Here is a 25,115-nt window from a genome sequence, read left to right as displayed (position 1 = left end):
GTCCAGCGAACAAGAAAATGAATAACAACCAGCATTTCCACAGGCCTTCCATAAGGTTCTCTAAACCTAGGGAAATGAGTGCATATACAATGTGTTTTGCAGTAGGGGCACACAGGAATAATTTAATAATTCAATGTCTCTCCCTTCTTGTCTCAAGATACTTCTTCTCATGCAGACTTCAAGTCTTTCATCTTCATCCTTCTGCCAATAGTAATTGAAACTGACCACAGGAAACCAGACATCAGAGTACAGCAGGTGAGATGGGACTCACACAATCACTGTGCCACTGCATTAGCATCTGGACAAAGTATTACACGGCATCCAAATCAGCCTAGAATCACATCTGTGGTTAAAACTGTACCACAGACTGCAGAGCAGAATGGGGTAACTACACTCAGAAACAATTCACTGGAAAATACATCTCTACTTTCCACATGAGCAGGAACTTTGAACATGCTTGGGTTAATTTAAGTCCTCTGTCTGAAAAGACAAAACGTGTTTGCATTCAGTACTTTTAAGGTTTTCCTTTGACATAAAGGTCCTTTACAAACACCAAATGGGAAATCTCTTGCAAGTCATTTGAAAGCAAAAGAAAATATGTCCATTTTGTAAATCTTTTGATTGATGCTCTATGAGAAATTTTTTTTCCTGAAGTCAATTAAAAGCATTCAATAAACAGTGTCCTTTCAGTCAAATCTTAAGGCACAGAAAAAACTCAGAGTGAGCTAGGCAGAGGTCAAATGCAAGATGTTAGGACTCATAACAATAAAAACTCAAACTTCTGCTGCTTCAGAATGTGACCTGTGACCCCCTGAGAAGCAAATGGTATCGAGTGCACGTCCCACTAAAAGCACCTCCTAAGCTTTCACGAGGTTTGGAAACCGCCAGCCCAGTTTCATCACTGATGCAAAACAGAACAGTTGTGAGTCACAGGATTGCAGTGCTGTAAACCCTGGCTACCAGTCAGAATTAAGTCTGCAGTGAACAAACTAAGTTCAATGCCAACCAGCCCTTTAGCTCTGCCAATCCCCACGAACAATGAAATCCAAAGTCCCATTGGTCTTTTAATTGCTTTACTGTAACGTGCTAGCAAAGAGAGCAATCAATGTGAGCAGGAAAGAAACACCATTCTGAGACTTTGGGTCCAACTAAAACAGAGAATTAAGCATTCTCAGATTGTGATTATTATTATTTCTCGTTTGATATATATCAGCCTTCAGGCAAGATAGAACTTGAAATTTCAACTGTTTCCTTTCAGAGGATCTTATCCTGTAAGTATTTGCACAAACAAAGGTTATCTTTTAGTGTCCTCCTGCAAACAGAATCACCGATAAGGCTTTGCTTTTTGCATTTGGACAAAGTGTGTAGTCATGGTGCTTTGTTAGCACTAAGTAATTGCTCTGCATTTAAAGCCTGTTTATCATCTGCTTGGGTCATTTTTCTCCAGTGGGTTAAATACCCTGACAGCTTGGCTAAAGCTTCAACCAATTAATCTGCTCAAGCCTGACACTATAACCAAAGTACAAATGTGATAAGCAAAGCGAACTCTTCTTTTTACACCACAATCAAAAGAAATCAAGTTAGCTGGCAGGTGGGCACAATAGAGTCTCTTTTGTACCAAAAAGGCTGCTGAAAACGGAGATGGGGGCAGGGAGGGAAGGGGAAGCTGGCACCATGGTTTCGTATGCCAGCCAGGAGCGTCTTGTTTGGCCAGGTTGAGATTTGCGTGGCTGAGCTCTGATTCATGGGAGATGCAGATGCACCAGACTAGCACACAGCCACATTCAAAAGTTCTCTCCACCCCTCTGCAGGAAGCTGCTACACCCACAGCTGGCACAGCACCCCAGATACCAAGTCCATTTCCTCAGCCAGCACTGTTCATAGCCTGGCCCTGCGACTCACACCACCAGTTTACTTTTAAGCTACTGTACCAGCTGACAAACATCACCACTAGTTTACTTTTAAGCTACTGCACCAGCAGGCAAGCCAGCACACTGATTTCTGCTATTCCCACTAGACTGAACACATTTTTCACCTCCTGGACAAGAGGCAACAGAACCTCTTAAACCCTTGCATTGTGCACCTCTGACAGCTGTGATTGTGTATGCAGCATGCAGGTAGGAGAAGCTCGTGCTCTTATCTCTTTCACCACACCTCAAATTTTTCAGAATTACTTTAAGAAGTGGAGAGGGACAGAAGCAACTTGCCAGTTAACTCAAATACATGGATCTGTTAATTTAACTTACAGAACAGCCACAAAGATGAGGGGGAAAAAGTAGAATGTTTTCCTTGCATTGCTAATTCATCTAATTTTATTCAGGCTTCTGCTATATTGCATTTCCTTAGCAATCCCAGCTCCTAGGAGTACACCGGGAGAAGAGAACCCCAACTTTCCAGTCAAACAAAAAAGTTTCTCAGGGAATTAGGGTCCCGGGAAACCTGCTGAGTCAGAAAATGAAAACAGTAATAAAATTTATAAAGTATCATTGATTTACTTGTTGAGGTATTTACACCAGATTGTTGTGTTTGTTGCTTCCTTCCCTCCCCAAGTCTAGGGCTTTGGTTAAAAAAGCATTTCTGAACCATTTCAATTTCACAAGGGAACTCTTCTGGGAGCAGCCGTTCCCTAAATAACTTTAGCCCACACTAAGTGCTAGATTGATTACCACGCATGTCCAGGTAAAGTAATTTTTCATGTTGTTATGAAATTCCCCATAAGCATTCCTAAACCAGCTAATCTTTCATCAGCAATCCCAAATCAGGATATATACTTTCAGCAAAAATGCAGTGTAGTAAGTCTCTTTCCTCTGTTGTTATTTAGTAAGGTTAAGGTAAAATTGTGAAAGGCAAAAATTACTACAGATCAAACTCAGGAATCAAATACCATCAATACTAAAAGCAGGATGCAGAGACTTAGTTAGAGACACAAGTTTCATCTCGAATTCAAAACAGCTTGAAAATAATCTTGAAATCAAGTTAAGAAGAATCCTAGAAGTTCCCTACTGTAACTTCTGATATAAAAACACTGGAATGAAAATGGCACAAGTAATATTTAATGTAGTGAGCACAAGTGAGAGGAACTTCTGTTTAAATCAGTATATTATTTTTAAAAGTAATCTAGTCTCAAAAAAAGAGAATGAAAACTACCATTTTGAAAGAAATCTAGTACTACTGGTTTGTTTGACGGGAGGTGCAGAGGTGCCCCTCTACCAGAAAATGCTAATATGAACCTGAAGATCCACTGGAAAATATGTCGTGTCCCAGCACATACCTCAACTGGATGCTTACAACGGTAGAGCACTGGCTTGTGTGCTTTCAATTTACCCTTAACTTAAACAGGTTGCAGTACTGCTTCTGCCTGCGGCTGCTCTGGCATCAGTCTTGTTGTTCCAGAAAGTTGAATTGAAAGCTCAAAATCTACTTTAACTTCATACTGAGCCCTCCACAATTTTAGCCAAATGTATTTTTATGGTGTTAACTTGAAAGAAGCCCACAAACACAGTTACTTTTTCAAAACAAAATAAAACAAGCAAGAATTGAAGCAAAGAGGTGGTCCATTTGTAAGAGCTCCACAAACAGGCATGCTTCATTTTAGCTAGTGCAATGATCACATACACACAGTATCTACGTAAAATAGTGGCACAAGCATTCTTCTCTGCATTTGTTTTCTCATCCTTCCTTCCTTTTAGGTGTCATTTGGTCTTAAGACTTGATCCTCTCAGGATATCCAGATATCTTCTTTGAATGTATTTCTCTCCCTCCCTCCTCCTAATCACCTGTGCAACATATTTCCTTTTTTTTTTTTTTTCTCTCAACTCAGAGCCCTGTGCTATGAAATCACATCCTTCTGTTGCTCTCCTCAAATTTTCTTCTTATAGTCAACTGCTTTCACAAGCTGTGTCTTTGTTCTCTTGCTTTGGGATTTACCACTCTCCAAATGGCTTACCCAATGCAGAGAAAATGATGAAAAACACTCTCTTTTGACAGTCTGAATATGACTTAACGACCTTCCCTTGTTCTTGGTCTGAAAGACGACCTGACATAGCCCCAGCTTCACATATGTGAGGTATTTGGTTGTATAGTGATTGCATAAGATCAATCAGGAATTGTGTGATGTGTTTAGACAGGTTCTCCAATTGCCACACAAATATTTTGAAAATAATCTATCCTTGTGTCAGAAGTGATACATCTAAGACCACACTGTAGGAAGTGACAGGACTCCATTGTTCAGCATAGCTGAATTTGGGCTTGTTCCATTCTGTGCTGACAAACCAGCAGGCTCAGCCAGGACCATGGGGCTGCAGCACTGGAGGAGTACCTTTAACTTCCTCCTCCAACTGCAAGCTCTAATCTGGCTTTCTCATAACATACTATGCAACGTATCCAGGTCTCTGGGAAGTTTTTCCATGTAGTTTCTCACCACCTTTCACAGAACGTCTGATTACGACAGAGGACATTAGAATGAGCACTAACGTACTGCAGGATCTGTTGCAGACTATCTTACCTCATTCCACTGCCATCTGTCTATGACATCTGGGCTAGCAACACTGCAAGTTCAGGTGTGTAGTTCAGAGGGAAGAGAGCTCATAAAGTGCTCCAAAGGAAACCTAGGTTACACTACCCTACAGTAAACGTGGAAGTACCAGAAGACCACCCCCAAAAAAATCATTCTAGCGGGTCTTTGCCCAGAAGAGACTTCAACAATTACAAGAACAGAGGAAGACAGACTATGGCATGGGAGCAGTTAGCTTGTTTCACACCCTGCAACAAAAGGAAGAAAGCAAAACCAGAATAACACACCATTCAGTACAGCTTCACAGAATAATCTAATCATTCAATGGACTTTGGGATTCTTGTTCTCTTTCCTACCTATCCACTTTATTGATGTAATCTTATTTGCTTGTGCTATTTATTCATCTACCCTGGAAGTAGCAGGCTGTGGTGGGATTTGTATAGCTCCACTTGTACTAAATCTATGTTGGTTCCAGGTTTTGTCTCATATGCTTCAGTCTGAACACAAGGAAGGCAACCAAAACAAGTGAGAACTTGTTGAGTAAAGACATTTGAGGCAAATTATGTCTGTCGCAATGTTGAAGTGATGGCTGCAACATACCAGGCATAACAACATCTCTTGTAAAACAACACGGTGCTCACCAACTGGCTTATTTCATCACCGGGCCAATCTCTGGGGAACACTGCTGATATGCACCAGTGGGAAGCCTTATTTCTCCTCCCAGCAAAGTTCGGTTTTTTTTGTTTTGTTTTTTTTTTGGTTTTTTTTTGTTTTTACTCCCCGTAAATATGAAAAGTTTAGAATCTGGAGAAGCAATAGGTGAAAACAAATCATTATAAATGATGAAGACCACTGTTTTACTGTAAGCCTGATACCTACTTCTAGGATTTCTTCTGCTTCTTTTCCTATTTTCCTTCCTTATTCTCTTCCAGTCTTTCTTAGCCAGTTGCTTCTGCCAAGCCCAGCCCTAAGTACCCTACCAGATGCCAAGATTCACGAAGTTGCCAAAGTACCTGTCTTTGCACACAAGGCATTATAAATAACATTTCTACTTTTAAACCAACTGGATCCTAAGTTAACCTGGTTTATAGCCATCTGGAATTCTTCAGAAAAAAATGACTCGTAAGCACTGTAAACAGTTTTGTCTTCCCAGAGGACATCAAGAGTTTCCAACTTCGTTGCCATCTTCGTTTTGCGATCTGAGTTCAAGAGCAAGGTATAGATTTAAAGATGATGATAATGCAAATAGTATTAATAAAAGAAACCTCAGAGTGATATGCTTTTCCCTAAAAAGGCAGGCTCTATTAGTGTCTCAAAGGCAGCAAGGTGCCAATACAATTAATCAGTCTGTTTTTAGTTCTCCCTAGACAGCAATATTAACAGTTTGTTTCAGTCTGTTTATATGGGCCTGACAGGTCTCCAAGATGCTGTGTTCACTTGCTTGTGATTAATAGTCATTCACATACTAGGTGAAGACCAAGTAGAAAAATAATGTTTTCAGAGCCAGATAGGTAACTGGATTTTCTCCTCCCTTCTTTCATTTCTAACTCGGAAATGGTACTATTTTTAGGAATGCTGTCTCTTCGTGTTGTTTCTAAACTCCTTTTTTAAAACTGGCCCACGTGATGAACCAAAGGTAAATTACAGTGACATATTTACTTGTCAGTTGTGCACTGTAAAGCCATTACATTGGTAGTGAGGGTCTGCAGGCTGTGATACTACACGTACCAAATAAAGACACAGCGACCAGTTCTTGGCAAGATACATGCTTCTAGGAAAAGGACTTCCCTACCTTTCCAATTCTGCAAACATCTTTCAGAAGATCTGAAGAATCAACCGAGCACCAAAACTCACTGCAATGGAGACTTCACAATCTGAGAAGAAGCTGAACTCTAAGATGCATTTGTGCTTTTGAAACATTCCTCCAGTGACTTTTACAGTGCTTTTAACAAATCCAACCAAATTGGAGATGCTTCTTTTGTACAAAATCAATGCCTTAATACTCCCAACCTTCCTGGGCTGAGGTTCTCTCCACCACAGAGTTTTAATTTGAGACATTGTGAAGGAACCCATAAATAAGAAAATAGAGTATGTGCTTCATCCTCCCCTCCTACCTTCCTGGGTGTTTCATTCTGATACAGGGAACAAGCCTCCAGTAATGTCCAGCCAAATACAACCACTCAGGTACAGCCACAAAACAGGAGGTGACATATTTGCCCATACTGCTGCTACTTCTCTCCTTTTTTTCCTAATTAGAGTTGGTGTTAAATGCTTATCACAATACTTCTGTGACTTTTTTTTCCTGTTTCTCCCCAAGCCTGTCACCCCAAGAAAAGATCATGCACAGATTTCTGTGATAATTTTTGTATGTTCTGTCTTCTCTCCATTTCTTCAGCACTTGCCACCTCTACTTTTTGGAGGCAAGTTTTCAGGCCCCCCCTCTTTGACTCAATTTCTTTATTAACTCTTCATTTCCTGAGATCTCTTCCTTATCATCTCCTACCCTCCGCTCTGGCTCTTCAAATCTCCTTCTCCTGGCTTTCCATCATCCCTTTGTCCCTAAGTCATAGACTTCTCTGTTTAGACCTCCTTTGATGTCTCCTCTTTTGCTCTTCTACTTAAGTACCTTCAGCCTCTTCTGCCTCCTCCTGTCCATTTTAATCAGGGCATTCTTTTCTTCAGCATTAATCAGAGGACACAATTTCTTTTCTACCACTTTTCCTTAAGAGCAGCCTTCATAAATCTTCTTTTCCTTTTAGTTTTATTGCAGTTGAAGAGGATGACATAGGAAAATAATTGTAGCTGAAGAGTAAGACAGCTCTGCATGATAATACTGTAGTCTGAAATAACAGAAAAAAAAGCATCCTAATTCTTAAAATGTTGTGAGCTGCCCTATAAAATAATGGGGATTGTGCAGTAATACATATACAGACACATACTGACAGTCCAGCAGGTCTGATGCAAGAACTTTGCAGTGCCCTCTCCAGAAACCTGCTGTTACATCGTTCTTGATGTGGTTATTCAAACAACACGGTTGTCCACTGAATGGCAGGCTTCACCTCACACTCACATGGGATAAAGACAGATTGGTCTCCTCTTCCTCCCAGAGAATTCAGATCCCCACCATCCCTAAGAATTATGCTCAAAGCACAGTCACTGATGGCATCTGCTTTCTTATCCTTCAGAAGTTGATAATTTCAAAGCAGTGGCTTTCTTATTTGTGGACTTGTCTCACTCACAAATGCTTAGTGATGTATTTACCACTGGGTCAGCTACATATACCTGTAACCACTTGTCTCACAACACAGCATAGCCACAGCTATCTCCCAATCTCTTTAGGAAATCTAGGACAAAAGGAACCTAGTTTTTTTGTTGGTTTGTGGGGTTTTTTTTTTGGTTTTTTTTTTGGTTTTTTTTTTTTTTTTTTGTTGGTTGGTTTTTATTTGTTTATTTATTCACCACTGTGTCTTGAAGGTTTTAAGAAGATTGTTCATTTTTAGTTTGTTTCCTTCAAGGGAAGTTCAGAACTAGTAAGCTGAGAAACATTTTCTGCTGTGCTGTGAGTATCTATTTTCCAATAAACAAATCACTCTGCAGAGCCAAGAGATGCATGGAAAAGATGGTGACTGAACAACAGCATGACTACTTTGGCATTGCATAACTCATGAGTTGACTCACTTGCAGGGGACTGCATCTCCCTCTGCATTTTTGTGAGATCATATATGTCATAGAGGAGGGCAGAAGTACTCGACCACTGATTAAGCTTTGCTATACTTTGAGCTGGTTCAAACTCTTGACAGTGGCTACCATATTTAGATAACTTGAAAGACAGATGCTGTGGCAAGGGAGCATGACTTATCATACCTGACTTAAAGACATTCATGCAAAGTCAAGAAGCCTGAGCAGGAGTAAAAGATGCTCACCACAACGTGGGACCCCTGGGCTAATAGCAGTCGAGAGCAACTCCAGATATTTAGACCCTATAAAACCTACTGAAACCATTTTCTTTGGCGGTAGATATCCCAGCTGCCCAGCAAAGTCAGATCCAAGAACAACACCTTTCTAAATGGGTAACATCTTCAGAACTAGATTATGACGGGAAAAAAAAAAAAACAAAAAAAAACACCACCACAACAGGGAAACTATACTTTTGTGCTACATGTTGTCTGTGGTTCTTACCTTCTTCGTAGATCTTCAGCCACTGCTGCTCTGCAGCTGAACAAATAGGCTCGCAGAGATTTTAACTGCTGTCTCAGGCGGACAACAGTTGCCAGAGATTCAACGTGCTTGTACAACATGGGATTTTCCTGCTGGATATCAATCAGTGGCTCCTCATACACATATTCCAGAAACTCTTTGGCTTGCTTTGATACCTGAAAGACATAAAACCAGTTTAGATAAGCTTTCTTCGCAACTCTTTTTAAGCAGATCTTCCCTTCTGTGTTTTGTCAGCCATATTCTGCATCTGAAATATTATTGTTAGCAACTGCAGATGAAAACAGAGCTGAGAGAGAGCCAACTGTCTCTGCTTATAGCCAATTCAAACTTCATCAAGCCCATCAAAGCCGAATGCCTGAGATAATTGCTTACTTATCCAAAGTACAGCAATATTTGCAGCCACGCATTTTCATTGCAGGATAACACAGCTCACTACGTGTACTTTTAGGCCTTAAAACTGTGATAATCAAGTTTCTTCCTTGTTAATATTTTTATGCTTGGTTTCCTTTGGAAAGAAACAAGTGACCGAGTTAAGTGCCAAAGCACAGCACCAGAAAAGGAAACACATATACTGCAAATCCAAGCATACTGTGCTGTCCCAGGATACAGAACTCCAGAATAAAGCTCTACTGCCTTTGCTACATGCTCAGCCAGTGTGGCTAAAATAATGTAAAAACTCTGAAGCACATCTAAAAAGTTTTTTAAATTATGGATAAATACATCTAAATTTTACTGGTATTACCCATTTTCAATGTTTCATTTGCAAGAAATTTTTTAATGACATTTTCTTGAGAGTGCTTTGTTCTATCTCCACCTCTAAAGAGCTACTGTGATCCTGATAAATTAATGGGAGTTTTATTCCCATTAGAAAAAGATATTCCTGTTTCTGAGGTGAGATAGACGAAAAACACTCATGTCTCATTTCTGCATTTTATCACAGCTGAAAAAGAAAAGATGGGATTATCTGAAATAAGCTGCAAATCACTTGAAACTGTGCTATAGAAATACTGTGTGTTCCACAAATCAATTAGTCCTTGTGGATCTTTAAATCAGTGTTTGCAGTGTTGAGTTGAGGGAGTGCTAATTATGCTACCTTCTGTGAAATCAACAAAAGGAGAAAGGGCACACCACAGCCTCTTGAGATTTAGGACGTCACTTCCCTACCAGTGTTGTAAGGCAGGAAGAAGCAATATATGCTGGTCACTTCAAAAGTAGTGCCTCCTATTTATTTCCATGGAAACTACAATAGAAATAAAGACCACAATAACACTACTTGACAGAGCAAATTCTCAGCTACAAAACACTATTTTTTCCATCACAGTCATCACCATTTTTGCCAGCAGTGAACAGGAGCCTGTATGCCACCCTTGTAAAAATCTGCACTAGCACAGGTGACCCACAACTTCACAGCTGTATGATGGCATCATTGCTACAAAAATGTTGCCCAGCAGTCCGTCTTTCATCAAATGGAAGTCAGAAGGTGAAAAAATCAAACTATATGGTGGGCAAGGTAGGACAGCCCAGCCAACACTGGCAATGTGCTCCACCATCTTCAAAAAGATATGGGGCCTGGTGCTATCCTGTTGCAAGGGAAAGGCTGTCTTCTCATCTACCCTGACCCTGGAAGTCCAAGACTTCAGCTTCACGAGTATTGCCATGTAGCAGTCAGAGTCGATGGTTTGTTCAGGTTCCAGGAAATTAAGAAGGATCACCCATTTCCTATCCCAAAAGACAGCGTCCATTACTTCACACACTGAGAACTATGTCTTGAACTTTTTCTTTGATGTGGAATTCACATGCATCATTCTAGGGACTGCCATTTTGACACTGGTTCACAGTGGTAACACCATATCTTGTCACCAGTAATTACATGATTCAGGAGACTGTCACCTTCAGCCTCATATTGGTTCAATAGGTCCTGAAAAACTTGCATAAAGCCGTATTTCTGTTCCTGTGTGAGCATTTGTAGGACCCACCTGGTGCAAACTTTGCAATATTCAAATGTTCTCGCCATCTTTTCCAACACACTGAAGTCAATATTCAGCTCAGTACACAGTTCCTTGGTTACAATTTACTGATTTGCAGGAATGAGTTGATTGAGACGCTTCCTTCCACGGTGGGACAGATGTGCAAGGCCATCTGTGCATAACGTAGCTTGTCTTTCCAATCACTGTCACCACTGCTGAAATGCACAACCCACCACCTCACTGTGTTCACATCCACTCTTTGGTCTCCAAAAATGTTCAGGAAGCATCAATGAATATCAGTGGGTGCCATTTTCTCTACGTGAAAGAATTCAGTGACACGCCTTCGCTTCATACACACTTCCATGTCAGACACCATTTTGACAGACGGCCCCTCTGCTGACAACTGTCACATAGCAACAACATGTAATGGGATACTGGTGGGAAGGGTCAGTCTCTACAGCCATATCACCACCATCTGCCTCTGACATTGTGGGCCAACATAATAAAATAGGAGGCATTACTTTCAGTGCAGCCCTTGTATATCCTTATAAAAAGCATCACTCTAAGGAGAACTAGCTTTAGATATAACCTTAATAATGTCAAGGACAACCTTACCACCAATAACTACACAAATAATAAGGCAGGTAATTTTAAATATGGCAGACTACAACCCCTCAGATTTCCCAGGTCCTGAAGCTATTTCAAACAGCTCACTTATTTCTATTAAGCACTCATTTCTTTTTCTTTTTCTTTTTTTTTTCAAAACAATGCATACACAAGGAATTGTGCCCTCTGAATGGAAGCACAAGTAACATGCTGTGTAAGGAGCAGCACAGGCAACTTTGATTTTACAGATCAAGACTATAATTACATCAAGTTTTCAAACATTAGCATCGTTAATGTTTTTAGACGCACTGTGGTGTACAAAAGAGACCAAAGCTAAACAACTACTTTCAAACTGCTTTTATAATCATTGAACTATTTGGCTGTAATACCTCAACTATCTCCTGACAACCACAGTATCTAGCAAAAATACTATTCCTCATCCACCAAAGGGGAAATTAAGCTATTTATTCAGTGATACACTAGGAAGCACATGAATGCTTGGCAGAGCAAGTAGCACCTCCCACACAGAGGGCAAGGGACTCAACTCAGTATTGTCTCTCTAGTCTTTGGGATTTCCTCATCCACCTGTCCTCCTGCCTCAGCAATCAGGGAGATATGACTGTCCCAGTGCTACACCAATACCTGTGCACAGCTTCACCCCTGAACAGGGGAGCTTTCCTGAGGCTGCAACTTTAAGAAAACAGAAACAAAAGCAACACCAGATCCACAATCACCTGTGTGACTGCAATACTATAGACAATAATACAAAATTTTAAATTTTGTATCAATTCCATCTTTTTCTCCTCCTCATACAAGCTCTACTTCATACTAGTACAGAGCTGAACAAAAAGCAGCTCATCTCCATCGCTTAACATGTAGCCCTATGCTCCTTTTATTGTACAAACCACAATCCCAGGGGACCAGATATTACTACTGTTCAGCTCTGGTGCTGCACAGCCTGAGCACAGCCTTTGAGGGGAGAAAAACGAACCTTTCTCCTTGCCAGTGTACCTGCAGAGTGCTGATTACAGGAAAAAAGCAGCTTTGCCCAGCATCATCTGCTGACAGGGACGTGTTGTTTTCACTCTGCATGCCTGACACAGGCACATATGTAAAACATTACCAAGTATAGCAAAGTTACAGGACACTGAAATGCAACCTTATAATGGGAATGGTCAGGCAGTCATAGTAATTCACATTGCAATTGGCCAATATACTAGTATGTGTATTAGTATATGTATGTAGTACATGTAGTATGTGTAGTATATGTAGTATGTATATTAGCATGTTCACAATACCAAAGTTATACTGGACAGAATACACACTGATAAGCCAGTAATGAATGATACGGGGCAAACTGAAGAGTTTTAATTTCAAGCATCACAGAAGGACGGATATTAACATTTCCAGACTTTCCTAGAGGCTGCAAATTTACTGTTCAGAACTCAGTTCACCTACCAGCCTCCCCTGAGGCCTTCTGGCACAGACAGTTTACTTCCTGCTGTGTTTATCTGTTTGCACAGGCTGGAACCTACCTGAACCAAACTGCAGAACTTACTAGCATCTAAGCTGGGAAAACAGTTGGCATAAATAAAAGGAAGGCATTTTCACAAGATTACCTCTTTTCTTTTCCCCTCACAAAAGTATGAAAAACATTAATAGGGAAACTGCAGGGAGATAAGAAAAAAAAAAAGTGTACCTGAGGACTGAACCGCTGCTTGGTTATGACAGAAGACACATACCTAACCGCCAAGTCCTTTGAAAGCTTTCACTGCATCCAAGGGGATTTTTCTTATCCATGTGCTTTCAGGTGTTAAGTGCATTGTTGTTTTTCAACATGGTAAGAGAAGACAACTCAACAGATTTCTATTACTTCTCCTTTTTTTCACGTCCTGTCTTGCCAAAAGCAAGACAAGAACCATTTATAAAACCTACTTAATTGATGCAAGATAGTACACAGCTGAGCGGGACTTCAAGAAACACAGAAGAGAAACATGTCCAATTACATTATATCACCATAAAAGTCTATGTTCTAGAGTATGTGCTGCTGGTTGTTTTGTCTTCGACAGGTATGACAGATACCAGAAACCTCTCAGAGGGGAAAAAAAAAAAAACAAAGGAAAAAAAAAAGGCACTGAGAAGGCATGAGAAAGAATGTAGTTTTTCAAATTCTTCATTCAGTTTCCTTCCATTTAGTAAAATGCTAGGTACATTTTAGTCTGTGTGCAATACTAAGTTTTTGAAGACTGAAGCCCTGTTCCATCTCTGACCATCAAATGTGTGCTTAATCCTCTCACCTCCTCTGTGGGATATGCTATTAGTCCACTGGGGAACGAGGCACCCACTGCAGCAGCTGTACTTTCAGACATCACTGCACTACCTGCAAGGGCCATGGCTCTGCCTTTAGGAGAAGCTCTGTTGCTAAGATTCACTTTGGAATGTTGCCACATGGCTTTATATGGGCACAATGGCCAATTATCAGAAGTGAAATGCTGACTAATTAAGTGTTCTTATTTAAAATTGACCCCATAGGAAATTATTACTACCAAGATCACCTCAAGGAATTGGGACAAGATGTCTGCCTTTGCCAAATCAGCACATTTAATCAATACACTGCTAAGGAATCATGCAGTTTCATTACCAATATTAAGTGCAGCAGCCAACACTAAATTGCCTTTCAGACCATACAGAAAAAAGGAATATCAAACCCTGCCCCTGAATGGCAGAAGATGTGGATGTGAAAGTGCAGGCAATATGTGGCCAACCTCAGGGAAGCACTGTTTAGCCAACATGGGCACAGAGCAAGGACAAAAATAAAAGCATGTTTATGCAGAATTGAACAGAACAGGGAAAAAATCCAAGAGGTTTCCTAAAAGTTACAACAACTATGGATGAAGTGGAGCAGAAGAGATCCAGCTGGTGATCTCAGCTCAGTTTTGACACTGCTACTGTAGCACATAATGACCCCTTGACCTTCTCTCCCTGTTTCAGTTCCCCCCCTAATAGTTGGAGATGCTGTCATGTTTTCCAAACTAAGGAGTGGTTTTCCTTTCTTAAATTCATCTCTGAATGTTTTGGCACAGAAACTGACAAAGTACAGACTGGCACAGAATTTGGTTGTAGCCCCAAGCCACCTTACACATGTATAGACAAAATGCAAAACTATTTCTCACTGTAAGAGTTGCAGTATGTTAGATTTTCAATGAAAACTTAAGCTTGGAAGTCTTAATTTCATTTCTCCCCTCAGCTGCTTACACCTAGGCCACAGGAAACAGAGCACAGAGCATAGTTTTCAACCCCCAAGCTTAGAAACCGGACCAGTTTATTTTCTTGGCAGTATCACTGACACCTTGATATGAGATATAGATGGTAACCTACCATGGTAACATCTACCTGTTCCATATGAGGGCTCCCTATAATGTCATAGGCCTAGCAAGTTTAGTCCTTGGCAAAGGCATCCAAAAAAATTACTCTTAAATATTTATTCCTAGCTTCTAGGAAAGGAAGGGTTTGGGGTTTTTTGTTTCCACATATCAGAGCTTTGTAGCTCTGAGAAATCTTGCAATTCGTGGTTCAAGACTATCATTTTCCTGATGGCAGGCTCTGGCTACCTTTTAATAATCTTCACTTCCGTCAAATTTTCTTCCTCAAGAGCGCTGCTTTTCCTCTAATAGGGCATTTACTGGTTATTTTTTTCCTTTTCAAATAGCCCATAATAATAATATTCGCAGACACAAAACATCAAACAGCCTCTCCTAACAGTGGCTGCTAGGTTTGAAGTTCTAGTATAATCTGGTTTCCTTATGAGTTCATTGTTGTTTCAGCACATGCCCTCTGTTACTGCAAAACAACGCTGCTAATATGTTTGTTGGCATAACATTTGGAGGCATGTAATCAGTTCCTACTATACAGTAACCAACCACTAAGGCAGCAGCAATAGCAGATCACTGAAGTTTTAGAAATGCAGCTTGTGTGGCAAGTAAAGAACAATAGAATTTTCTCTTCGTGTTATTTTCAAGCATCCAGTCGAAACAAATGCTATAGCAATGTCCTGGCATTCTGGAAATGTTTGTGCCACAAGATAGGACATACTGGGCTTCTGCAAGCACCATCTTCAGGTTATGCCTGTCTCCAGCAGGCATTTCAACAGTTTTAGTATCCATCAGTAAGCATTACCAACCTGTAGCCTCAATCAGTCATTCTGTCTCTCCCTGTCTCTTGAACAACTAGATGAGCAACAATGGAAAAGACATCATCAAGAAAAGGAGTACATCTGCCCCTTTGGAGAAACACCATAGGCCTGGCTAAGGAAACTGATGAAAATATCCGTCTTCTTGAGAGTACATGGACTTGTCAGGCTAGGATCATTCTGGCAAGCAAGTCAAAGCAGATATCAGCAGACAATGCCTTTAATCCTCAACATGTAGTAAAATGTCTTTGTTTAGATAGAAACAGCAATTCAGTTCACTCACTAGTAAATCAACTTACAGGGAAATTACCTTGTACTTGGAAGTATCCCAGTTATGAACCAGTCGTGCAGGGATGAGGAAGCTGTCATCCACATGACAGGTACAGCAATAATACCATCCACTGTAGCTACACACCTTGGCTTTGCCATTGGACAAGCCTATGGAGCGCTGACAGCCTGAAGGAGAGAGGAGAAGACTGGGTTTGTACAGTATGCCAGAGGTGCACACTCAGGGTACAGTAAGGAAAGTAATTACTCCTTCTTCTGAGGTCATCTAAACAAAAAATAAACAAAACCAACCAACCACCACATAACCGCAAACAAAATCTCCACAATCACTGTGTCTTTTTCCTTAGAAACAAAGAAATAAGTATATCCTTTGTCTAGCGCTCAAAATACTTTCATTAACAGAGTTCAGAGAGCAGTCAAAGAGTACTTAGCACTTCTCAAGAAACAAAGGCAGAAGAGCAACTTTGAGATACTAGGCATTTAAAAGTCATTGACATTAAAAAAAAAAAACCAAAGAATCACTGCCCAATAAATCATATTTCTCAGTGACACATCTCCACAGTTCTTGAACGCCTCCGGAGACAGTGTCTCCACCACGTCCGGTCTCACCACTCACCACTCTGAGAAGTGCCTGAGTGTGGTCAGCCAAGTGGTCAGCTTGGCTGACCACACTCAGCTTCTCACCAAGAAGTCAGCTTCTCACCAAGTCTGAGAAGCTTTTCCTAATACCTAACCTGAACCTCACATGGTGCAACTTAAAGCCACTACCTCTCATCCTATTGCTGTTACCTGGGAGAAGAGGCCAACCCCCACCCTACTACAACCTCCTTTCAGTTAGTTGTGGAGAGTGATAAGGTCTCCCCTGAACCTCATTCTCCAGACTGAACAATCCCAATTCCCTCAGCCACTCTCTGTAAGACTCATGCTCCAGACCCTTCACAGCTTCACTGCCCTTCTCTAAACATGCTCCAGGACCTTGATGTCTTTCTCATAGTGAGGGGTCCAAAACTGAACACAGTACTCAGTGTGTGGCCTCACCAGTGCTAAGTACAGGGGGATAATTGCCTCCCTGTTCCAGCTAACTACACTATTTCTGATACAGGCCAGGATGCCATTGGCTGCTTTTGCCATCTGAGCACACTGGAAGCTAATGCTCAGCCAAATGCCAACTAATACCCCCCGATCCTTTTTCTGCACCTCACTTGCTAGCCACTCTGCCCAGAACTCAGCACTTGGTCTTGTTAAAGTTCATACAATTGGCCTTAGCCAATCAACCCAGCCTATCCACACCCAATTGTAGGGCCTTCCTGAAGTTTCCTACTTTAACTAATGAGAAAACTAATTAAAACCCTTCCTTCATATGACCACCTGTTTTCAAAAAACAGAGTTGATTAAAAACTTAGGTTAATGTTTCCTTCTTTACCATTCACACAATCAGAATGTGAGCATGTATTAAGTGGTATTACTCAAGATACCTAATGCAAAAATGTGATCTCATCTTAGGTTACCTCACCTTAGTTTGATATCATCAAACAGAAAAGCTAAATATTATGACTGTAGGTTATTGTCATCGATGAAATAATTTTTGTATGGTACACAGTAGCAGCATTTTTTGCAGAGCAATAGTTTTAGGGCAGAGAGAATGCAGATGTGCCTTTACATGGGTAAACTGAAGACAAGAAACCCAGCAGCACATTACAAAACAAAATGACACATGACTGTCGCTTGGGATCATAATTTAGAAGCCAACAGCCTCCTAGAAAGTTGGTTGATGCCCAGGTCTGACAGCGTACAAGAGGCATCTGATGCTCTCGTTAATACATTTTATGTTTTGGTTAGCCTCAAGTGGTCCAGCAGTTTGAACAGATGATCTTTTAATGTCCCTTCCAACTATTCTATTCCATTCTACATTCATACTTCCCTCAGCACAAAGCAAGCACTTCCCTGTTCTTTTTTTTTTTAAACAAATGCAGTTTCCAGACTTGCCATTTATAAGAGTTCCCATGTAGTCCTGCTCTACAATGCTGCTGTGGATATAGTCAGAGGGCATACTTGGTGGTAAGCTTAGCATCAGTACTCTACTGTACACACAGAACTTTTCTTTCTGTTTTAAATTGCCTTAGCAAACAAAGGTGAAGGTTTTAAACAACTGAAGAGACACAAAATAACCAGTCCTGTCCATCTGATGAGATATTCATCTATTAACTCTGGAAGATGCTCACAGAAGGTACTCACACTGTTGCTAAGGAGCCCAATGTTTTAAAAAGCACAGCAGAGGTAAATCCTGCTCCTCCTTGCTCATGGAGCAAGATGAAGGACTATACAAAAGACAGCATTTCTTCCCCCTTCCCAAGTTAAATAGAGGCAAGTCCTCAGAGAGTGTGTTTGTGTCAGCAGTATCTCAGTAGAGTATCTCTTGTAAGTGACAGCATGGTAAAAAGAAGTGGCGAAAGGTCTAAATCTTTCTCCTTGCAAGTTGCCTCTAGATACTTCTTTTATCATTGAAAAGCACTGAAGCATGAATCTTGATACCTCAACTGACTCCAGCTGTAGCATTACATACAGCAATCCCCTCACATTGGGTGAAACGAGCTGCTTAATAACACGCTGGGTTTTTCTAGCTCATTGTGTTTGGACCAGGTGATGCAGTACAAGCAGTACAACTACGACTGAATGAGACTGATGCCTCCTAGCTCAGTACCATTAAAACTTCTTTAAATGTTCCCACTAGCCAACATTTACTTTCTAGGGAATAAGGATGGGACAGTACACACTAATTTCATTCCCTGCCACTCCACAAGCTGCTGGTTTGTCTTAGCAATCTAGCTCCCATTAGTTAGGCTGAAGGCAGCAATATGCTGAACTCCAATTTCTTAGATTTGAATTGTCACCATCCCAAGCTAAAATATCTACAGATGAGCAGGTGCTATTTAGACATTCTTTCCTGCCACCTCCTAGAGCCAGAAACTTGTACAAGTCTATGTAGAGAGCTTCCTCAGGAGATGAATGACAAACGACAGAAGTACATTCTCCTGCTCTCAGAGGACTACATCCAGCCCAGAAGAACTGAAGGGCTCTGCAGTAAAAAGGGTCTTGGTAAGCAAACCCTGAAGCTTCAGGGTTTGCTTCCTTCAGGATGGGTAGCTTTATAAAAAGAAGTTACTACCCTAGCAGCCAATTCTCCTTTTTTCCAGTACTTCTCTGCACCCATGCTTGTTTCCTTGTTTCTCAGAAACATATTTTTACATGGAGTATTTCCCTATCTTCCTCGCACCCTCAAGTCAACCATATTCTGCAAAGCTACACAACAATTGTAAGGTTTGGATATTTTTGATGAGAATGCAGCACTGGCACCTACCTTACATTTTCCCTTACCTTACAAGCTCTGTTGCTGGAAAATCACCATCCTTACCATTCTTATCTGTTGTGATTCATAATGATGGCTATTTCTACAATCCTTTCAAATCAAGTTATCAAAGCACTGATTTTCTTTGATGTTATGCAGTTCAAAGCGATGTAGAGTGTGACAAACATATTTCTATAGCATAGACCATTTATGCTACTTTGTTTTTTTAAGATGGGGAAAGAAAAAAAAAGAGCAAGAGGAAGAGGAAAAAAAAAAGGAGGAGAAAAGAATAGCAGAGGGCTTAATGCCCTTGGAAATTCCACACTTAGCCATTCAGGTACATAAACTTATCGTCATGTTTACCAAAAGCAAAGCTGGTACAGATTCCTGGGCTTAAACTCGTCAGTATCCTTCCCTACGAGATGGTCAGATGTAGCCAGCCATCTCACAGATTGGTAACATAACTCAGCAAACAGATTTAACTAAGGAGAAGGGACCATTTACATTTGCAGAAAAAAAATACTTGCCTACAAAAAAAGAAAACAGCTTCCACACTTTTGGGGAAAAAAAGCAGCACTACTTTCACCAATTCCCTCTCAACTATTCCTAATGCTCATATAGAATAGTATCCATGAAACTTCTGTACAAAGGTCTCGCAAATCCTGAGCCAAGAATAAGAAGAATACGCCAACGTTTGTTATTATCCCCAAAATCATCCCTACCTAAAGGATGTTACAGAGCAAGCTACAAATGGGAGAAGCATGGCTGTCATACAGTTAGCAAAGTGAGGTAAGGAATGATCCTAAACCTTTCATCACCAAAAATATGACAAAACTACACTAGAATCAAGCAGAGAAAAGAGGGGTTAGAAGAAATAGCAGCAAGAAAGTGCTGCTGGGCACAGAAGAATCTCTCTCTACAATACCTCCGTGAGCAGAGTAGAAGTATCAACATGAAAAAAACTTACCTCCAAATGCTAAGACCTTAGGAGGAAAGAATTACAAGTAGTAAAAAAAAAAAAAAAAAAAGTTATCACAAATCTCTGTCCTTGACGTAAGGTGGTGGTGAGAGGTATAGCATGGAGGACAAATTCAAGACACTACAATACACCTCCCATTCTGCAAAGTGTAGAAAACACCACTTCTGTCATGTTTAGGGTGTCATAAAGCTCTTACGGTCATGGCTGATACACACAGCTATTCTTTATCCAGATACCTTGTTCTTCAACCATTTAGCAAGAAAATACTGAAGCAAGCTATAGCAGTAAACAAGGAAAGAGGAAGACCAAACTCGAAATAAGCACAGAACTGTTTTCCTTATTCAATCAAGTTATTTACTCAGTATCAGGAAAAAGCAACTCCCTCGTGATTGTGTACCATAATTAAATCTGTGACAGATTAGCTTAGAAGCTAATTCGTTTAGAGACAACATACAATATGAAGAAGAAAAATGACCCACAAACTTCAAAAGGCTTTTAGCTTGATAAAGTCATAAAACAGACTAAGCAGAAGGTGCAGAGCAACAAATTTTCAGTGTTAGATCAGACATAAAACACTGTTCTAGCTTCTCAGCAAAAACAGGGAAAGTGAGAATTGCACTTTAGCTGCTGACCTTATGTTTTTGTGCATCTTCCCCAGTTCACTCTACTGCGGAAAAACTCAAACTCACGAGGAAGACAGACTAACAATCCAGCTCTTCATTCTAGAGTTATGATCCACATCGGTTTCTCCAGAAATTAGGAAGGGTTTGTTAGTCCCAAATTCCCAATTTTGTTGTTTGGTTTTTAACAGACTCCAAAGGATGGACCAACCCTCCTGAATCTATGGGAACCCCAACTACTGGCTGGAGCCTTGAACTAAACCCTAAGTTAACAGCTTTCCCATCCTGATTAGTGCCAGTAAAGATGAAACACGCAGCCCAAGATAACTTGGCCACCCACCCCAGGCAGGCTTGCTGGTTGCAGGCCCCAGCCTAGGCTGGGCAGATGGGTCAGGAAGCACCCATCCCTTCCTGCTGTTGACAGCTCACATGCACACAGCAGCTCCCCAAGGCAGACGAGATGAGTCATCCTCTAAGCACCCAGGCGTTCTTCCAGTCAGCGAAGCTTGGTTTAATACAGTCATCCAATATTTAGACTGTCAGAGCTAGGTGTAGTAAACAACATCCTTTATGTCAGTCATACTGAACACACAGATCTATCACCCTCTCCAAGAAGATCAACAATGAAAAAATAACCATGAGTGGAAAAAAGCCAGGTGACAGCACATATAGACTTCATCAATAAATTAGGAGCAAAAAAAATACTAGCTGTGCATCAAATGGCTGCAATAAAACTTTACTTTTGGAAACTGACTCTTTATTTGCTTGGATTTCTCCACTTCAATTTTACCAGAATATAGATTCTTTTACCCTTAGTGTCAAATGCTAAGAAGGGCCAAGATGCCATCATTTCCCAAAGAACTTGCTCCAAGGGAATTAAAAACAGCAATGAAGACAGGCTTCACATGCAATTATGGTTTGTGAATCCTTTAACAGATGGGCAGTCTGCATTCTCCCCAGTGCTTTGAAAAATTCCTTTTTTCTCATTCGCAGGACCACAGCACTGATGAAGAATATGACACACCTCAACTAATTTGCTGCTCTTTCCCCATGCCCTCTCCAATATGTGGGGCTTTGCTGAGATTCAGAAGCACTCCTAGACAGAAATGGATAGGATTTCCCAGGGAATGACTTAGTGGCAGACACTGGTAGTTCACCAGCTCTTTAGACAGGGGTGGGGATTGAATGCACTCTCTGGGCCAGCTCTTGGAAGTCCACCAGCCACACGTAAACTGAAGATTTAATGTAATTAGTAATAGTATTCCTAATCCTAGAAATGATGACACTCATAGTTGGTTTTATGCACTGGGAAGGCAGCTGAGAATACAGCTAAGAGCGGGTGAGCTGTTTGTAAGATCAGAGCAGATGCTGGTGCCAATGTCCACATCTATGTCCAGGTCACTTCACACACAGAGCCTCTACCTAGTTCAGTTTTCATTCCTGCCCTGCAATTAGCTTGAACACCACTTAATTCTGCACTGTTCACTCATTTACTTACACTGAAGGCTCCCCAGTTTGCTGAGTTCCATTTACTTGATAAAGAGACTATTAACATACATTGAAATAATCAGCCCTGTTTCCATTCAAATACACAGTTGGTTTTGTATCTCCTAACATGAGGAGCAACTGTGAATTAAGTGTGGTTATACATTCATCACCAAAGTTAGCTGAATTTCTTCTTGGTTGCCCATCACTACCACAGTGCTACCTTGGGCATATGTATTGCTCAGATTTACACGGCACAGGTATGCATAAGCCCATCAACATTGCAGAAGGACAGGCAAAGAACCTGAAGCCCTCCCAGCAGCTAGCATACGATTCATCATCTAACCTGACTTACATTTCTTCTGTTATCATACAAACACAGCAGTTCTGCCAATAATACACTGCACTGACATGTGAGCTGACTTACTTGATTTAAAAGATGCTAACCCAGCAAATGAAATAGGTTCTTGTGACGTGATCCTTAATCTCTAGAGAAGAATTTGGAGACTTTGAGTTTTCAGGGCTGAAAACATCTCCATTTTTCCAGGTGTAGCTTTCTCTATCCTGACATAGATGAGACCTGGACATTCAGACTTCCTGGTCTTGATATTCTTTTGTTTAAACTTTGGTAATTAATTCATGAAGATATAAACCTGGACTGGCTTCGCTGGACAAATGGACCAAAAAAAATAGTCAAGAGTTCCTGGGGACCAGCAGAATTAATTCTTAGGATTCACAAGCCTGGAGGAAACAAGGCATTACCAAGCAGAAGAACAGAGCCTATACTAAGAGCAGACGTGCTCACTCAGCAAAACCGAGCTCATTCTCCCAGCACCATGGATAACAAAAATAACAATAACACATTTTAGATTGGAGGAAAAGAAAAAAAACAAACAAACCTGCAACAACAACTTGCTAAAAACCTGAAGAGCTGTTAGTTGTTCATGGAAATATTAGAATTATAAGGTGACCTATCCCAGCGCAGGGAGCAAAGGTACACTTTAAACTTTCCAGGGGAAATATATAGATTTATCAGCCAAGACCTGTGTACCAGCTGTTCTGCCTCCAGGGCTGATTCAAAGTAGTAAAATAGCAGCAGAGGATTGCAAAGTGCACATAGGGGTACAGGACATGCACTGAACTGGCCAGGTACTCAAATGAACTACCTTTCCAGGCAGCAGCAGGCCAATCTCACACACAATCCAACGAAGGAGAAAATCTTGCTCTGGGAAGGCACCAAACAAATGGCAGGCAGGTAAAGGACCTAACTGCAGTGAGATTACACCAAGTTAGTGCTTTCATTGCCATTTCCCCACAGTCAAGCTTCCTTAAAACTGAAGAGCTTGTTTACTTTACTTCTAAAAATGCAATGTCTTATGTGAGTATAACTGATCACTGATAAAGAGATTTAATCAATTCAAGCAAACAAAAGAGATACTGTGCAATGTCTTCTAATGCCAGCCAATCGAGTGGCCACATGATCAAAGACCCTGTGGACCAGAGACCTCATGTTTTGAAACATGCAGGTGCATAGCAGATGAAGCACTGCCTGCTCAACAAATGCAAGTTACCCTGGCATAGAAGAAACCTTTTCTCCACACCTCCTAACAAGTTAGTGGCTTTGCTGAGGCGTCGTGTACTTTTCAGACATCACTTTAGCCACTGATAAGGTCTTTTTGCTCAACTGGCTCTGGCTTAGCTAAGATTTCAGATGTACCATTATTATAAATGGAAATTTTACTTCTTAATTAATAGAAATATGGCCTGAAAAGTGACATAAAAGACCCAAAAACTATTCTAAAGATAATGAAGTAGTAAAACCTTTACAATGCAAAACACATTCTTGCTAGGCATTACAAAGTCTCAAATACAGGTAAGATGAAGAGCTGCCGAAATCCTGGAACAAAGAGATCAACCAAAATGAAAACAAGCATAAAGTACTTAGAAAGCACAATCCTGTAAGTCCCGGACAGGCGAGAACAATTATTTTTGGGAACTAAAAGAGTGACAAGAGGGCTGACAGCTTTCCAAAGGACTTCCTGGTATTTTATTTTTGTGCTATGTTTGCTAAGATTTGCCCCCTGCTGTTTGTATTTCTGTTAGCCGCTGCTATCAAATAGGTGTGATAAGAGTTCACTAAGTGTTAGCCAAATTCAAGGAAGGAGCACCCTTCTTTTCAAGCACCTGGCTTTTTAGGAAGTTGAACTAAGTCAACATGGCATCCAGCTAATCTATGTTATTTTTAATTATACTTGCTGCCTTGCAATCTGTTAGGAACACACTTTATTTCTGACTGAGTTAACTTTTACCAGAGTTGGAGCTGGTTTTAGACCAAGGAAGTGAGCAAGAGCAGAGGCTACATGAGTTGGGCACGTTGCGTTGGGCTCTCCCAGTCTGCACACAGGATCACAGCACTAGAGGCAGACTGACTCCTTGAAAGCCAGCAGCTTTCCACCTGCTGCTCGATTTGACAGGGCTGCAGGCTCAGGAAACAGCCCACTTACTAATACTGGCTACTCTGCTCCCAGTGATCAGTTCAGCCAGCCAAGTCAGCGGTGTCATAATAGCAATATCTTTTCTTCTGGCAAGTGACAAGTCAAAGAGAAAGCAGAGAAGAAAAGACAGAAGGTACTCCAAAACAGGTGTGAGGAAAGCCACACAGAGAAACAAAAGGGTGTAGAGTGCATTTTGCAGAAAGCAGAAACTCCCACATCCATTAGGACTCGTTGTCAAAGCAACAAGTGCTCCTGGCAGACTGAACACTGAAAAAAAAAAATGTTTGTTTTAATGAAAGGATAGGGAGAGAAAAAAATAAAATGTGAAAAGAAAGAGAAACATTTAAAGAACAGAAGCCATGCAAAAAACAGGAGTCAGGGATAGGGGCTATTTGCCTTCCTCACCTAC

General features: G+C 40.8%; 1 protein-coding gene and 1 long non-coding RNA gene across 5 annotated transcripts in view; one reads left to right on the top strand and one right to left on the bottom strand.

Annotated features, from left to right (window-relative positions):
• PLEKHM3 (pleckstrin homology domain containing M3) overlaps nt 1–25,115 on the bottom strand; it is a 132,718-nt gene that overhangs the window by 71,230 nt on the left and 36,373 nt on the right. For all 4 annotated transcript variants that reach the window (XM_040703912.2, XM_015289505.4, XM_015289508.4 and 1 more), the window contains 2 exons: nt 15,804–15,949; nt 8,693–8,886 (listed from right to left, as the gene is read on the bottom strand). In XM_040703912.2, coding sequence (XP_040559846.1) covers nt 8,693–8,886; nt 15,804–15,949 — 340 coding nt within the window. The remainder of the gene's footprint in view (nt 1–8,692; nt 8,887–15,803; nt 15,950–25,115) is intronic.
• Nucleotides 1,947–21,475, top strand: LOC121111271. The gene is made up of 2 exons (XR_005861490.2): nt 1,947–2,117; nt 20,918–21,475. It is a non-coding gene; the product is annotated as an uncharacterized LOC121111271 (long non-coding RNA).

The sequence above is a fragment of the Gallus gallus genome, chromosome 7 (genome assembly GCF_016699485.2).
Source record: "Gallus gallus isolate bGalGal1 chromosome 7, bGalGal1.mat.broiler.GRCg7b, whole genome shotgun sequence".
NCBI classification, from domain to species: Eukaryota; Metazoa; Chordata; class Aves; order Galliformes; family Phasianidae; genus Gallus; species Gallus gallus.
Note: the sequence above shows the minus strand (reverse complement) of the source record. Positions and strands in the feature narration are given on the sequence as shown.